This window comes from Mus musculus, chromosome 6 (assembly GCF_000001635.26).
Source record: "Mus musculus strain C57BL/6J chromosome 6, GRCm38.p6 C57BL/6J".
NCBI lineage: Eukaryota > Metazoa > Chordata > Mammalia > Rodentia > Muridae > Mus > Mus musculus.
In genome coordinates, this window is record NC_000072.6 from 108,473,000 (window position 1) to 108,490,245 (window position 17,246).

At 45.3% G+C, this 17,246-nt stretch overlaps 1 protein-coding gene and 1 non-coding gene across 20 annotated transcripts in view; both read left to right on the top strand.

Annotated features, from left to right (window-relative positions):
• The window catches only part of Itpr1 (inositol 1,4,5-trisphosphate receptor 1), a 338,034-nt gene that overhangs the window by 259,917 nt on the left and 60,871 nt on the right, over positions 1–17,246 (top strand). For all 19 annotated transcript variants that reach the window (XM_006505623.1, XM_017321407.1, XM_006505627.1 and 16 more), the window contains 6 exons: positions 408–661; positions 8,224–8,424; positions 9,898–10,008; positions 12,244–12,339; positions 15,487–15,609; positions 16,816–16,920. In XM_006505623.1, the coding sequence (XP_006505686.1) occupies positions 408–661; positions 8,224–8,424; positions 9,898–10,008; positions 12,244–12,339; positions 15,487–15,609; positions 16,816–16,920 (890 nt within the window). The remainder of the gene's footprint in view (positions 1–407; positions 662–8,223; positions 8,425–9,897; positions 10,009–12,243; positions 12,340–15,486; positions 15,610–16,815; positions 16,921–17,246) is intronic.
• On the top strand, positions 16,744–16,804 carry Mir7661 (microRNA 7661). Its single transcript, NR_106121.1, has one exon. It is a non-coding gene; the product is annotated as a microRNA 7661 (primary transcript).

Here is a 17,246-nt window from a genome sequence, read left to right on the forward strand (position 1 = left end):
ATTGTTGTCCTTCCAGTAACAGTAATTGCTGTTGTCATTAGCATTACATCAAGCCTCTCAGGAGCCTTCTGGAAATCACTGATGTGCTCACATTTTATGGAGGAAGAAGCTGAGGCTCGGAGCCACAGATTATGGGGTCAGCAGAGCCTGCACTAAGGCGTTTTGCTCTATAGCATAGCACAGACCTCAGTGATGTGTCAAAAGCATTATGGAATTAGCAAGGCTGGGCTCTACATTCCGCCTATCAAGAGACTGAGAGAGGAGATGGTGGCTTTCTGGATTGTTTTTTCCAAGTGTACAGATCTCTCACAAAGGCGGGAATCTGGGCTTCTGGCTGGTATATAAGATATAGAAAATAGAACTTCTGAGGATGTAGCAGTATTAACTATCACAAGTTTGCCTTTTAGCCAAAGAGCCCACAACACAGATAACAGAAGAGGTCCGGGATCAGCTCCTGGAAGCATCTGCTGCCACCAGGAAAGCCTTTACCACCTTCCGGAGGGAGGCCGACCCTGATGACCATTACCAGTCTGGGGAGGGCACCCAGGCTACAACCGACAAAGCCAAGGATGACCTAGAGATGAGCGCTGTCATCACCATCATGCAGCCTATCCTGCGCTTCCTGCAGCTGCTGTGTGAAAACCACAACCGAGATCTGCAGGTGAGAGACTGGGCTGTGGGGTCCCTGAGACCTCTAGGAGAGGCGAGGCTGTGGAAACCTGGAAATGTGCAAGAGGAGTCCTGTGTAGGGGACCTAAATATCCTCAGGTGGGGAGCCAGATGATGGGAACCCAGAGACCTCCAGGAGAGGGTTCTGGGTTGGGGAACCTGACACTGGCAGGTGAAAGCCTGGGCCTGGAGGACCCTGAGGTCTGTAAGTAATTGACTGAAGCCCAGGAAGCCCCAGCATTTGTAGGTGAGGTCCCTGGAGACCTCAGCACCTAGAGGTGGGAGTTTGGGGTAGGTTGGACCGTGGTGTCCTTTCTACTCATGGTTCAGCTCCTGTCACTTAGGCCAGCCTCCCTGAATTGAGGATCCAACATTACAGACTTTCTGGGTGACTAGTAATGGAAATATGGGTGGGTGATCTATCCCATCATGTCTTCACCATTGTCTCCACAAGATCAAACAAAGATAGTCTCATTCATTAGGGACATTAGCTCCATATGTAGGTTCCTATGTGCATATGTCTTATAGCCTACTGCCCTTTGCCACCAATAACAATAGATGTTCAGGTAATAATTGAAGAGATGAATAGACTGTTAAATATATTAAGTACATGAGATTTACAAAATCAAATACATAAATCTGAGTATAGCTGTGTATTGCATAAAGACATTGTAGTGTTTGGAAAATCATATATACAACAGTGTGTTCTACATGTTCTAGAAGTTTAGTAAGCTGGACTCGAGTCTAGAGCTCGTGATATTAACCAGACTCTAAGACAAGGACAAGGCATTACCTTGCTTGAAGTTTCCTTGTAACAAAGACTGTTTAGAAAGGGCACAGAGGGTGTGCTCCAGAGATCCAACTCTTTGTTCCAAATCCCTGCCCCGGAGAGACGTGCTGGATCATGTGGCCCTTGGTGTACTACTGCCTGGCTTTCCTGTCAATTCTTGAACCTTAGGTGCCTGCCCCTTTTTGCTTGAGTGGTGTTAGGATGGAAAGGAAAAGTATATCTGCATGGCTCTTAGATGGGATATCTCTTCCAAAGCTAAACAACTCAGCATTGGTAGTTCTATGAGCTTAAATGGGGATATGAGAGGAGTTGATACACACCAAATCTAGCAAGAGGAAGGTACCTCCTTTAAATGTTTACATTGCTGACTGTATCTACCGAGTGACTATGGTTGGATCATTTAGTGTTGCCAAGTTAACCTCCATCATAAAGAAAAGACACTTGAAGAATAATACAGAACAATGAAATGGAACTAAGAGACATCTTTTAACATTAATCCATCCGATTGTTTTTATTTTATCAAATTTCTCTAAAGACCCTGAACTTTGAAAACCATCTAATTTCTAGGGTCATCAACTGACTAAATGGAGCCAGACCTTAAAAATGAAGGAATTCCCCCGTAAGACCCACCATTGGCCATGCTTACCCATCATGTGCCAAGGTATGATTGGCAGTCAGTGGTCCAGTTCAGGTGTCAGTGTTCTGAGCTTGACCTTGTCACCATCTGAGGCTGAGATCCTGGATGTCCCTTTGGTTGACCATTGCTCAAACTTGACTGCTTCAGGCTCATACACCTTAGGCCCAGATCTACTGAATGAGACTCGGCTCAGGCTGAACAGGGCCTTTCTTTTCCCAAAGCTCCAGGGTCTGGGTATTGTCTCATTGGCTGGCATTCCTGTGTCTCATGATGGTGATGATGTCATGTGTCCCTCTATCTTATAACAGCATCATTGGTCAGAAGGGAGATTGACTAAGGGAAGAGTAAGTGATGTGTATGAATCTAGGCCCAAGCAGTTCATTTGTGGCATCTTTGTGACTTGGGGGTCCCACTGTGCTGCAAAGCATAGAGATTGGTGTTCTGTACTGTTTGTTCTTCCATGTGGTGTCACTGACCACCACCAACTTCAGGCTCCCCAAAAGAAATAGGTGGCATCAATTCCTGTCATGTACACTGGAAAACACATAAGCAGGACCCAGCACTAACGGTGATCAGCCCTCACTCATCCCTCAGATCCCAGTGTATGGAGCAGGAGGACTGGGACCAACGAGAGATTGCAATACAACATGCTAAGTGCTGTAAAGGTCCAAACAGCTAATACTTGCTGAGTTCCCATCTAACCAACCAAGGTTGCCTTCTGGTTTCATGGACTTGCCCTGCCTTTCTCTTCCTCTCCCCGCCACTCCCCGACCCCCCATCTCCATGTTTCTAGAGTAGGAAAATAGAGCTAGGCCCTAACTGCTCGATTAGCTAACTGCACAAACTACATGATTTCTTGCTGGAATTCTTCAGAACTATAGTCTTAGACTTTATCTTTCATGTATCTCTCCGTCCACTTTACACCCTGGGGATCTCTGGAGAGTGCAGCTTTTAGTAAGGTCTTTATACTGCTCTAGGGAAAATTGGGGCTGGGGGTGGGGGACTCGTGTGTGTGTGTGTGTGTGTGTGTGTGTGTGTGTGTGTACAGTTGTGCAGGGTGCAGGATAGACTCACATATTTTAAAAAGACCTAGCAAGGTAACGTTTGAAGGTATATGAAGATTTTCCAATTAGGTGGTTCTAAGCAACATTTTTCTTCACCATAGAATCCTTTGTTTGAAGACCTCTTGTGCAGAGATGGGCTCAAGCTGAGTACCACAGAGCAAAACTGCCCTGTTGAGAGTGGAAACTAGAGAGTCCCAGCGCCTTCTTCCCCTAGCCCTCATCTGTAGGAGCTCTAGAGCATAGGGCTCAGTCCTGGGAACCTCAGGTGTCTTCAGGGACCTGTGGTGTTCCCGGATCCACTGGTGGGGGTGGGGTAGGTTAGAACCATCTACTTAAAGCTCTCAAGCTATGTACGAGAGTGCAGTAATGAAACTCATCTTTCAGTGTGGTCATTTTAAAAATCAATTTTAAGGCAGAGGCATGGTTCTCTACAAATCAGGGGGTAACCTGCCCCACTGACATTACATTTGTGAGACACTAGTTCTGAAAATGACAGGAAGTAATGTGTACCTACTCAGAATACCACCTTTTGGCAGGTAGTGGGATACTTTTGTACTTATCAGATGAGTTCTTAAAAGATGCTTCTAACCTACCCGCCTCTACCAGTGGATCCAGGAATGACCCTCAATTTTTCTTATGACTGCCAGGCAGGAGTGGTTGGCTCCCTGGTGCAAGGAAACCCAGATTTGCTCAGACAGAGGAAGCCCCAGCCTTCTGAGGCAGCGGTCTCTGGGCTCGTGCCAGTTTCTTGTCATATTTATAACCTTGACTTTCCTGTTGGTAGATGTTCAGTGTCGAGAAAGCCACTGAATTTGGCCTTGCCAAGTGGGCCATCACTGCCTTAAGCAAGCCCTGCTTAGTCAGAAACCTGATGAAGGACTGCCCTTTCACCAGAGTGTGTGGTTTTGAGTGTTTGCTGAGCTTGAGCTTCCCCGTCCCCGGGTTAAAGGCCCAAGGCTACATGAGCACAGGCCTGAAACCTTTTCCTTCCTCACCCATCTCCATCCCCCACTTCACCCTCCCGAAAAGACCGGAGTTTCTTCATGCTGACGAGGCAATGTGCTGTGTGCTAAAGGTGGATTGACAAAGCTTCCCTGGGCCCCTCGGTGAGAAGTATGTGTCTGTCTGTGTAAAAGATAGGAGGAAATAGAGCTGAGTTTAGGACAAGGGAGATTCCAACTAGACACTGCAAAAACCATGAGAGGGGGCCTTCCCTGGAGACCACGTAAACTGATGGCCTTCTTTGTCTTCTTTTCTCCATTTGTTCAATTGAATTCAGATGATTGCAATCAGTTTTGATAAAGCAGCTAGATAGTGCCAGCCCTGTGTAAGCTGCCCGAGACACTGAGCCGGGGATGTTCTCAGTGGTACCAAGGGACCTCTCCCGTGTGGAACCCACACTGCCCACCTGCATTGAAAACAGAAAGACATCCTATAAGGCTCCTGTCCATAACATGGGGGTGCTCCAGAGGCAGACAGGATTTCCTGGATGAAGTGACTTTACACTACATCCTGAAGGAAGAGGAGTCAGAGGAGAGGCCAGGAGAGTGTGTGAGACAGAGGAAATCCTATGTGAAGCCCCAGAGGCAAAAAAGGAAAGAGTGCTTAGGCAATAAGTAGTTGATTGCTGCTGCCAGAGAGCACTGCTGGGGGAGCAGTGACGTCACGCAGCAGAGATGAACGCACTGGGAACAGTGATGTCACTGTGGTAGGCCGCGGAAGGGATGCTGTGAGTTTGCCTCTTGAGCATCCAGATCCTTTCAATGCCTAGGCTGAGGACCCTGTAACCCTGTGTGTTGGGGGCCCTGCCAGGCCTTTAGACGGGCTGCACCTTCCTTTGGTAGTCATAACAAGGAATAAACTGAGTGAGACCCTTCTTTGCCTTCCCTGAAAAAAAAACCTACTCACTTACCTTAGGAAAGCCCACAGGGTAGGACCCCTGAGTAACCTGTGCCTCCTCTGAACCCTACCGGAACCTGGATCCTTATGATTGAGTAAAGTATTGTTTTAGTATTCCCCAGTTGGTATTTGGGTTGTTTGCATTTCTCCGCTGCTGTAAACAGTGCTATCATGAGTGTCCAGTATATACTTTATGAACAGAAGTGGAATCACATCAAAGCTCATGTCCACTGTGCCTTTCTGTGGATGTTATCGTTTTTACTTCCTAATTTCTACAGTAAACACTGCCCACTTTCTTTTTTTTTTTTTTTTTTTTTCCATTTTTTATTAGGTATTTAACTCATTTACATTTCCAATGCTATACCAAAAGTCCCCCATATCCACCCACCCCCACTCCCCTGCCCACCCACTCCCCCTTTTTGGCCCTGGTATTCCCCTGTACTGGGGCATATAAAGTTTGCAAGTCCAATGGGCCTCTCTTTCCAGTGATGGCCGACTAGGCCATCTTTTGATATATATGCAGCTAGAGTCAAGAGCTCCGGGGTACTGGTTAGCTCATAATGTTGTTCCACCTATAGGGTTGCAGATCCCTTTAGCTCCTTGGCTACTTTCTCTAGCTCCTCCATTGGGAGCCCTATGATCCATCCATTAGCTGACTGTGAGCATCCACTTCTGTGTTTGCTGGGCCCCGGCATAGTCTCACAAGAGACAGCTACATCTGCGTCCTTTCAATAAAATCTTGCTAGTGTATGCAATGGTGTCAGCGTTTGGATGCTGATTATGGGGTGGATCCCTGGCTATGGCAGTCTCTACATGGTCCATCCTTTCATCTCAGCTCCAAACTCCGTCTCTGTAACTCCTTCCATGGGTGTTTTGTTCCCAAATCTAAGGAGGGGGATAGTGTCCACACTTCAGTCTTCATTCTCCTTGAGTTTCATGTGTTTAGCAAATTATATCTTATATCTTGGGTATCCTAGGTTTGGGGCTAATATCCACTTATCAGTGAATACATATTGTGTGAGTTTCTTTGTGAATGTGTTACCTCACTCAGGATGATGCCCTCCAGGTCCATCCACTTGGCTAGGAATTTCATAAATTCATTCTTTTTAATAGCTGAGTAGTACTCCATTGTGTAGATGTACCACATTTTCTGTATCCATTCCTCTGTTGAGGGGCATCTAGGTTCTTTCCAGCTTCTGGCTATTATAAATAAGGCTGCTATGAACATAGTGGAGCATGTGTCCTTCTTACCTGTTGGGGCATCTTCTGGATATATGCCCAGGAGAGGTATTGCTGGATCCTCCGGTAGTACTATGTCCAGTTTTCTGAGGAACCGCCAGACTGATTTCCAGAGTGGTTGTACAAGCCTGCACTCCCACCAACAATGGAGGAGTGTTCCTCTTTCTCCACATCCTCGCCAGCATCTGCTGTCACCTGAATTTTTGATCTTAGCCATTCTGACTGGTGTGAGGTGGAATCTCAGGGTTGTTTTGATTTGCATTTCCCTGATGATTAAGGATGTTGAACATTTTTTCAGGTGCTTCTCTGCCATTCGGTATTCCTCAGGTGAGAATTCTTTGTTCAGTTCTGAGCCCCATTTTTTAATGGGGTTATTTGATTTTCTGAAGTCCACCTTCTTGAGTTCTTTATATATGTTGGATATTAGTCCCCTATCTGATTTAGGATAGGTAAAGATCCTTTCCCAATCTGTTGGTGGTCTTTTTGTCTTATTGACGGTGTCTTTTGCCTTGCAGAAACTTTCGAGTTTCATTAGGTCCCATTTGTCGATTCTCGATCTTACAGCACAAGCCATTGCTGTTCTGTTCAGGAATTTTTCCCCTGTGCCCATATCTTCAAGGCTTTTCCCCACTTTCTCCTCTATAAGTTTCAGTGTCTCTGGTTTTATGTGAAGTTCCTTGATCCACTTAGATTTGACCTTAGTACAAGGAGATAAGTATGGATCGATTCGCATTCTTCTACACGATAACAACCAGTTGTGCCAGCACCAATTGTTGAAAATGCTGTCTTTCTTCCCACTGCCCACTTTCTAACCCTGAGATAAATAATATTGTAGTTGATTTGTGTCTTATGACTGGACTCTCAGACAAGTTCCTCTTTATTAGAATTCGCAGCTTTGCAAGGCTACCTAGATGATGCTTTCTTTATCTTGTTGAGGAAGGATCTCGCTTTGTTTCTCTTTAGTAGGGAAAATGGTCATGAGCTACCACTAAACTGTGTGTGTGTGTGTGTGTGTGTGTGTGTGTGTGCGTGCGTGCGTGCGTGTGTGTATATAGTAAGAAAGTTTTTTCAGTGACAGTGATGTAACCAAGGTGCTAGGCAGGCTGTCTTCCTCTGAGCTAACCTCCCAGCCCTTAAGCCAGCCTCTAACATCTCTCTTTGTAGTATCTATACTTAGCAGGAGTCTTGTATTCAGCACACACAACCTCCTAACCATCCAATAAGAACACCATAAGCAAGGATAAGGGAAGAAGTAAGCAGAGGGGAGGGAGGGTCCATTGGTAAAGTGCTTGTTATGCAACTGAAGCCCAGAGTTCAGATCTAGCACTCATGTAAAAAGCTGTGCATAGCAGTGCATGCATGTAAACACACTACTCAGTGGTCCCTAGGGCTCACTGTGCAGCCAGTCTGGCTAAGTTGATGAACCCTAGGTTCAGTGAAAGACTGTGCTCAATAAATAGAATGGAGAGCAATTAAGGACAATACCTAACATTGGTATCTGGCCTCCATGCAGACAGACACACACACACAGTCACATACACCTGGGAGCATTCATGCATGCAAACATATAAACACATCCACCACATATACATCTGTACCCAGATTAATTTTGTTAAAGGAATAAATGGAAAAATGAAAATTCATTCCAGAGGAACCTGAAATGGATTTTCAAGAGAATTGCTCCTTCCCTGAATCTCATATAGATATACTGATGAAAAAGCCAGTGGTGTAGCTATAGAGCAAGACCATTGCTTGACAATCCCTGGGCCATGAAGACTCTTCTAGCCCATATTGCACCTGCTTTCATAGCAGCCTATCATAGTCCTGATTCCAGGACACCAGCCTACCAGAGAGAGAGAATCAAAGTAGCAGCATGGATGACCTTTTGTTGTTGTTGTTCTTTGTTTTTCCCTTTGTTCATGCAGAATTTCCTTCGTTGCCAAAATAATAAGACCAACTACAATTTGGTGTGTGAGACACTGCAGTTTCTGGACTGTATTTGTGGGAGCACAACCGGAGGCCTTGGTCTTCTTGGACTGTACATAAATGAAAAGAATGTAGCACTTATCAACCAAACCCTGGAGAGTCTGACGGAGTACTGTCAAGGGCCTTGCCATGAGAACCAGGTAATTCTGTTTATACTCTGGGATGAGAGCAAGACATACACATTTTTGAAAAGGTTAACAAAGGATATAAAAACCCTGCCTGTGGCTCTTAGGGAGCTCCTAAGACAGGAGCTCCTTCTCCAGCAGGGGAGACATTTCCGTGCCACTTCTTCACAATCCAGGACTTGACCTTGACCCAGTGAGTACAAGGTTGACCTTGTCTTCTTGGCTCAGTCTTGTTTGAATCAAATGTCCAATTGTAACTGACTTTTAGGGGTAAGTAAGAAGGTTGGAATGAAAGCAGTACCTGAGAGTTGTGACATATTCTAAATACTAGAAAAGGTCACAAAGTGATTCCCTGAAACTCCTCAAAACCCAGCTAAGTAGAAAACACCTGCTTCCTGTGAAAGTGCGTGGACGCAGAGGAGAACATTTTTAGTTGAGATTTAACGCCAGGGTCTTCTGGGAAAGGAAAGACCAGCTAGCCTTGCCCAAGCCCACAAGAAGTGTCAGAAGAGTCACTGTGGAGTAGAGCCTATATCTTTCTTCTTCTTCTTCTTCTTCTTCTTAAGCAGAATCCTTGCTCACACATGGCTTCTGGAAGGTTCTAGTTTACACTTCAAGGCTAGACTGACTATGATTTTTAGCTCCAGATGGTAGTTCCTTCCTGGCTGGAGAGCTGGTGGGTGAAGGCTTGAAATGGTCGGTTCTATACTCCACGGGCAGGGAAAGTATGAGGTGCTAAGTTAGTTAGGGGAGGTGGGACCTTCACGCCAAGGAGAGCAGTTTAAAGTAGACAACTTACCATCTGTGAAAACAGTAGTCTTAGTGTGAAGACATTTTTGGTAGATCCACTTCCTTCTCCTGGAAGGAGATGGTATAGGTCTAGTGATAAGAAAAAACAGAAATACACCAATTCTGGACATATGTAGGTGAGTTTTCTTACTACCTCAAGTTTATTTTCATGCTACACCAAGACCTATTGAAAGGAACCAACTAGGCTGGCTTGTTCTGCAGTCAAGGAACCTAACTGGAGGATGCTGTTCCATTTTGATACCATACAGACTGAGCCAAAAGCTTGCTCTCCAAGCTTAAGCCTTAAGCAGAAGTACCAAATTCACAAGATGAGTGATGTAGAGAGAACGGAACACAATTTTAAAGGGGAGAGGGGGCTCAGATCCTGGTATCAGTCACACACCAAATTTTCCTATAAGAACAAAGTCGACTGCACGGCACTATTTGGATTAGACTCAGCCAATTTATCAGTTAGGGTGTATGGGGACTTTCCTACTGTTTACTGTTAATTCTGAAACTAGAGATCTTCATCTGTCTTTTATTTTTACCACTTTCTCACGGAAAATTGCACTCTCCCCAAATGACATTACTGGGAGTGGTGAGCATTGTGTTGAAATAGCAGTTTAGCCTGTTAGCCTTTGACGTCTGATTTATGGCCAGCATTTGTGTAAATGCCCGTGTGTGTGCTTGTCTATATAGAACTGCATCGCCACCCACGAGTCCAATGGCATCGATATCATCACAGCCCTCATCCTCAATGATATCAACCCTCTGGGAAAGAAGCGGATGGACCTGGTGTTAGAACTGAAGGCAAGTGGGAACGAAGAGCTAGAGGAGGCAGCCTTTGGCAAAAGTCAATGTATGCTTTACCTGGCATGTGACACAGATGGTATTGTGAAACTGAATACCAAAGACATTCTGATTAACTGGTCAAATGACCCACATTGTCCATTCTGACCGAAAATGCAGAACTTACCTCTTTCCAAAGAAGGGCCTTGGGAGTACCAGCTTTTCAGGTCACCTAGAGTGAAGAGCTGTCCCCAAAGCTGAGAAACAAATTCAGAAAGAATGAAAAGCCTCAATTATGAAATCTGTTGGGAGTTAGAAGGAGAAAGAAAGGCCATTTCTCTATGGTTTCTGATCTTACTGCCTTTGGGGATAGGGGCCAGCAGAAAAACAGTACAAGCAAGCCCTTCCAGTATCTCAAAAAATATATATATATATATATATCTATTTTTACTTAGTTAAGGGACACCTTTTTCTGTTCTGTCATTGGCTGTGCAGAAGGGTGGCTAATACTGTTAGCTTAAAATAAGAATGTGCCTCCAGTCCTCTGATGAGTTCTTCAAATTGTCACAAGTGGGAGATCACAGCTGCCAAGCCAGGAGCAACCCTAGCATTTGATGCCCCGTGAAAACAGCTTTATGGAGTTAAATAATGGCTTTAAGGCACTTATTCTTTGGGGTTTACTAGCTGACAGACAATCTCTGAAGGTCTGTGTGCTGCTACCTCAATGTCTTGCCCTTGTTCTAGGGTGTGTGTGTGGGGGGGGGTATTCCAGAAATTGTCAAGGATTAAAAAAAAAATCCAATTTAAAAATTGATCTTGCAACCCACCCTGGTGTGGGATGCTGTTTGGAAACGTGTTAGCATCGCTGAGCACATTTCCTCTTCTGCTGTTCCCACGTTAGGGCATGTTGAGATCTGTGTTCTCTCTTATACCCAGAGGCATCAGTAAGGACTTTATCATGACTGGGAAATAGCCTTGAATTACTAAGGTCAGCTGAAAAGTATTTATTGCATGAAAGGCGACAGAAGACAAGGCCTTTGGAAGATATTAACACAGACTTCTCCAGGAACTACATGGTTAATTTTATTTTGCCTTTAGTATTTAGAACTGAGAGTCCAAACTCATGGTTGATTTGAACATATGGTTTAAGTGGAATTTTTTAGCACTTTTTTTCCTTCTGATAAATACTTTATACTTGACTTGAATATCATTCAAGCTCTCGTATGGCTACCATTTATCAGAAAGTACATGGTGAGTATCTGAAATAGAGGAGACACGCCTGTGTTACTGGTTGACATTTCAGTGCCTTTTCCAATAAATTTAGCCATCTGAGGATTGTGCTAGAAAGACCGAGAGCACAGTAAATGGACTGAGCTTCTACGGGAGGAAAACTGGTCTCAACTTCCAACCCCTAGAAAGAAAACCCTAACTTTTGAGGCCTATATACAGAGAAGTATATAAATTGTAGACCTGGGACCTCAAATGATATCAAGCCACAAAACTCCAGGTGTGGACACATGGACATTATTAACATAATAGGAAATTATGCCTCAGTGGATGTGAAGTGTTCCTTGGGGCCACTTGTGTTAACTAATGGCATACGTAGTCAAGCTATCAGAGGCATGAAAGTTGATGCATTTTAGGACAGGGAGAAATAACATTTATTGACTGTCATCTCTGTCCAACAATATTGAGTAACAAAATACTTAGGGAAAAAAGATTGTATCTATACTATATGTGTACACACACACCTTTTGCTTTCTTCTTACTCCCCAGAGTGTTGATACAGCATTTGTGCCCATACTAGGTCTTACAAATAATATAAAGATGAAGTAGACAAAGAAAAAATACATAGATTATATATGCAAATGTTATTCCATGAAATTACAGTGAGAAGACCACACCCACCTGCACCCTTGTGTAAGTTGCCTATTTCTGCTACAGCTGCTGGGGTGCTTACTAGCTAACAAACCATTTTTGAAGGCAGTGTCTGAAATGTGCTCCTGAACAATCTCTCACCCTCTTCTGAGGTCCCAGGGGTTGTGAAAGTTTGCAAAAATGTAGTGCATGTCCTGACAGATACAGGCCTCTTAGACTCAACTCAGCCTCTGTCCGTATGCTTCTAAGCTTCCCAGGAGCATAGCCCCTGACTGGTGAAGGTCCTCTGCAGTGCTCACCCGTGCAGCTGGGCACATAGGTCCAGGCAGCTGCCCAGGCTGCTCCTCCATATTTCTTCCCTTGGTTCTCTCCGTTTAGAACAATGCTTCGAAGCTGCTACTGGCCATCATGGAAAGCAGACACGATAGTGAAAATGCAGAGAGGATCCTGTACAACATGAGGCCCAAGGAGCTGGTGAGTTGCTGCCCATCCCTTGACAGGAGCACCACGGAACTCAAAGTGAAATTTGGGACAGAATAATGAACCTGCTTCTTTGAGCTTCTGAAAACATTCTCCAAAACAGAACCATCAAGGCTGATTTAATCCAGCCCCATGACTACATAGAGAAATATGGCAGTGGACATGGGATGTTTCACATTGACCTATCAGCACAGACCACGTATGAAAGCTTCCCTCCCCTTTGCTCGCTCATGGAGACCAGTGTGCAGTGAGTGAGTGTGCAGTGAGTGAGTGTACAGTGTGCAGTGGGTGTGCAATGTGCAGTGAGTGAGTGTGCAATATGCAGTGAGTGAGTGTGCAGTGAGTGAGTGTATAGTGTGCAGTGGGTGTGCAATGTGCAGTGAGTGAGTGTGCAGTGAGTGAGTGTACAGTGTGCAGTGGGTGTGCAATGTGCAGTGAGTGAGTGTGCAGTGAGTGAGTGTACAGTCTGCAGTGAGTGAATGTGCAGTGAGTGAGTGTGCAATGTGCAGTGAGTGAGTGTGCAGTGAGTGAGTGTATAGTGTACAGTGGGTGTGCAATGTGCAGTGAGTGTGCAGTGTGCAGGTCTGGTGCTCGTTCTTTTGACTGTGTCAGCTCACACAGCTCTTGGAGCTCTCTGAGCTGTGCAGCTTTCCAGATCTGTAAAAGAGAAAGTAAGATTCCTTACGTTGAAGGGTTATTTTAAAGTCTAGAACACAAGAGTCACATCAGACTTTTAGCATGGTGCCTGGCATATAGCCTCATGTGAATTGAGGTCCATTTTCCTCTCTGTTTTCATGATTGGGAAGCGTTCTACCACTGAGCCACATTCCCAGCACTTGATTTTGGGCAGTTTTGCTTTCTTCTTGCAAGGAAGCAGGGTTAGGAATAATAGGGTAAGACATGGTCCCATGTAGTTCAGGCTGATCTCAGATTCACTGTGCAGCTCAGGCTATCCTTGAACTCTGGATTCTTTACCTCCAACTCCCTGGGAGGTGGGGTTATGGGTGTGCCATTCCCCCCATTCCCTGACAGCCTTGATTGTTTGAACGGTGACTTGCTGTACCCCAGCTTATGATCCCTTTAACTTCATGCGCCGGGATGACTGGTGTGGGTCACCACACATACATAGCCTACTACCACATCTTTTAAAGCCTTACAGGTTCGCATATGTTCTTGGTGGAGTTGCCTGAACAACAGGAGAGTCTATTTTGAATGTTGGTGTTTGCTTTTTGTTTCCTTGAAACATGACCTGGTTTATTTTCGAAGGGTGACATTTATGATAGACTGTGACTCCCCATGCTGGGAGTTGATGGTTTGAGCTGTGAAAGGAGCAGTGTTCAAGGATGGGTGATATGAGCTGAGTCTATTTGGACTTTGCCCCATGCAAATAAACTGTAACCGACAGACTTAAATGAGGGCATTAAAGCATTTCTGCCTCCTGGTGACCTGGATGTGCACTAGAGGCCAGACCAAAGTCCCTTTATGTATCCTTTAAATAAAAGTTCACAGCAGCCTGGTTCTTTGATCCCTGAGGTCAGGGAGTGAGTTCTCCGCAGAGACAGGATTCTCTGAGAGTTTACATAACAGCTTATGTAACTGGGGGGGTAACTGGGTAGCCAAGGGTCATTATTTAGTAGGATCAGAATGGCCCTTGCATAGGTCCCATTTCATATCATATGAATTAAGAATATGCCCTGTCTCTTCAAGACTGTCATGGGTAGAGCAAATGCCACGACCCCTTGCTATGGCTCCACCAACTCCAGGGTTGCCCCAGTTGGTTAGAGCACATTATTCTGGATCACAGAAAGGATCAAGTCTTCTTGTAGCAACCAGGGCTCTAAGGAGACAAACAGGAAGGAAGCTTGAAAATGCAGAACATATCCGTGTGTGCACATGTATGCATGCATACATGCACCTATGTATGTTCTCTGCATATATAGTATACTGGGCTTGGTTTTAAAACTGCTTGGAAAACAAACTTAGAGAGTGAGGGTCTCATCCAGCAGCTGGCCGACTGTGAGTGCAGAATATGTGGCTGCCCACATGCTTCCTCTTGGATAATGAGAAGGTCCCAGATAACGGCCAATGGCAATGAAAACAGTGCCCCAGGCTGAAGTACCTTCTGAATCATCCAAGGAAATGATTAATTCTTAATATAACTGAACATATTTACTCTTAGTGTTTGAATTATTAAATTCTGAATGACATGTTTATTTAGGAAAGCTTGACAGAGCAGCGTGCCGAGTGCCACGGGGCGGGATTTAGATGTAAGCAGCCCCAGCTGCTTCCCCCGGGGAACCAACGTGAGTGAGAACCGTCAGCAGATAGTGCAGTGCTCTCAGAAGTGTGCTAGGAGGTTGTGCGGAACCCTAGAGTCAGCCAGGCAGCTGTGAAGGGTAGTGGCTAAGTTCAAATCCTAGTTCACTAACCATGACCTTAGCAATGATGTTTTGTGCCTTCATTTCTACATCTATGAAGGAAGAGTAGGGACTTCTGAGACCTCACAGAATGTTTGCTAGCATTACATTTTAACAGAAAGTAGTTGCGCTACTGTCTCAAAAGCCAATGGATTTCTTACTAGTCTGCACTCCCCCTCACCAACTCCCCAAAGTAGCAGTGGGATAAGGAAATTTTGGGGGTGGGTGACATTTTGCCATTTTCAAGGGGCTGGGTAGTACTGGAGGTGGTAGTGTGTGTCTCCATGCATGTTCATGGTGGTAGTGGTGGACATATAGAGATCACAAACAGGCTGTCTCTCTCCACCGTAGGTTCCAGGATTCAACCTGAGGCCTTCAGCTTGCATGGCAAAGCCCTTTTAGCCAATCATCTCAACAATCCGTTGTTCCCCTACTAGAATTTTTTTTCCACCATCAACTTCCAGAGCAGAAGGTTATAAGCCAGCCATTGAATGTATTGGTCCAAGCAGAGTGAACCAACTTCTCTGTGGGTGAGGGTGGTGCTTGCACCTGGGATCGTTATAACTGAGGAGTCTGGGCTGCATCCAAGCCTGATGGAGTGGGCTGTAGTCCTTGGGGAGCAGTGTTTGTTCTAGGAGTGGAGACAGCTGTCTAAGCTATAGATGCCAGTCCTGCAGGGGTCAGCCCTGAGTCACGAGATGTCTTCTCTTGTTCCTACCCAAAGGTGGAAGTGATCAAGAAGGCCTACATGCAAGGTGAAGTGGAATTTGAGGATGGGGAGAACGGTGAGGATGGAGCTGCCTCACCCAGGAACGTGGGCCACAACATCTACATCCTCGCTCACCAGGTACAGCCTTCTCTCTCTTGCCCTTCTACACATCACCAGCATGCTAAGCTAGAGGCACCCTGAGACTGACTCTTCCTGGAAAGCTTTCTTCTAGCACTGGTTGTACCCATGTGACCATGGCTTGCAGCTGTGTTTGCCCACCTGCCTTAAGGGGCTGAATTCCCGGACACTGCCATTTTCCTAGTATGGTAGGCCGGGGACTTGGAAATCCCCATGCTCTGTACATATGTCTTCTCTTAAGGATGGTTGTCTAGAGCGGCTGAAAAGGGGTCTTGGGCATCTTATAAATACTAATGAGTCTCTCCTAACAACCTAAAGAAATAAACTTGAGCCTCCTTGATTATCACATTTGGGGATCTGTGGGAACCTGTCCTTACAGTTTCCTTTTGTTTGCCTTTCTGGGTGATACTTTCTTCCCTGACACCAACATGCCATATTTCATAATCACCTCCCAAGTGTCTGGGTTTTTGCAGTTGCTTCTTTGGGTATACTAGTGTCTTCAGGTGTTGGGTGGGGATGGGAAAGCTGAAGCCCAGTGGAGATTAACCTCTCCTTTCCTTAGCCTCTTTTAAACTTAGGTACAGGACCTGGGCATAATACAAAGAAGGCAAGAGGCCTGGAGTTACTAGGTCTCTGTCTCTGCATGTGTACTGAATGATTTCAGACACTCCCCTGTCCCACATTGCCTCCATACTCAGCATCTAGCATCCGAAAGGGTTTCTCAATAGCCCCAGAATGGAGGCTTAATGGGGTGCACAGAAAACTTCATGTCCCTCCTGCCTAGCTTAAGAAATCAGAGAAAAGGGGTATTCTGCATGGGCATGGACTGTCCATTCTTTTATGCCAGACTCCCAAAATAGCCTCTGCAAAGCAGAGCTTTACAGAGGGAGCAAGCCTCTCTTTAGGTACCTTGGCCTTTGGCTTACTGCTGGTCATTTTGCAATTTTTTTTCTAAACTCCGAAAAGCTGGGTATAGCTCAGCTGATACAGTGCTCACCTACCATCCAAAAAGCCCTGGTTGCAGTGGTGTACATCAATAAAACCAGAATTCTGGAGGAAGAAGCAGGAGAATGGAAAGGTTAAGGTCATCCTCAGCTACATCACAAGGTCAAGGCCAGCCCGAGATACATGAGAAAGAAAGAAACCTGGAGTTTAAAGTAGCTCTTGTAATCCTTGACTCCCAGTTTCTCTCTGCTTGTGGTCTAGTTGGCTCGGCATAACAAAGAACTTCAAACCATGCTGAAACCTGGAGGCCAGGTGGATGGGGATGAAGCTCTGGAGTTCTACGCGAAGCACACAGCACAAATTGAGGTATGAACCAGTCAAGCCATGAGCAGGGAGTACTCACTAGCAAGGCCTGGACCTGCAGTAGATGGTACCCTATACCAGGGTTGGCATGTTCTCACTGCTCTGAGCAATAAAAGTGTTGAAGTGCTTCCTGTTTTCTAGCTCCTCCCACTAGGTACTAGATTTCCAGTGTTGATCAAAACTATCATGATTAACTATCTGCTTAACATGCAGAGGGGGGACACACTGATCAGATCCATATAGATTTGATTATATTTTCTGGCCAGTTGCTAAAGCAAGTAGGTAGGGCTGAAGAGACAGCTCAGTTGATAAAGCATTTGCCATATAAC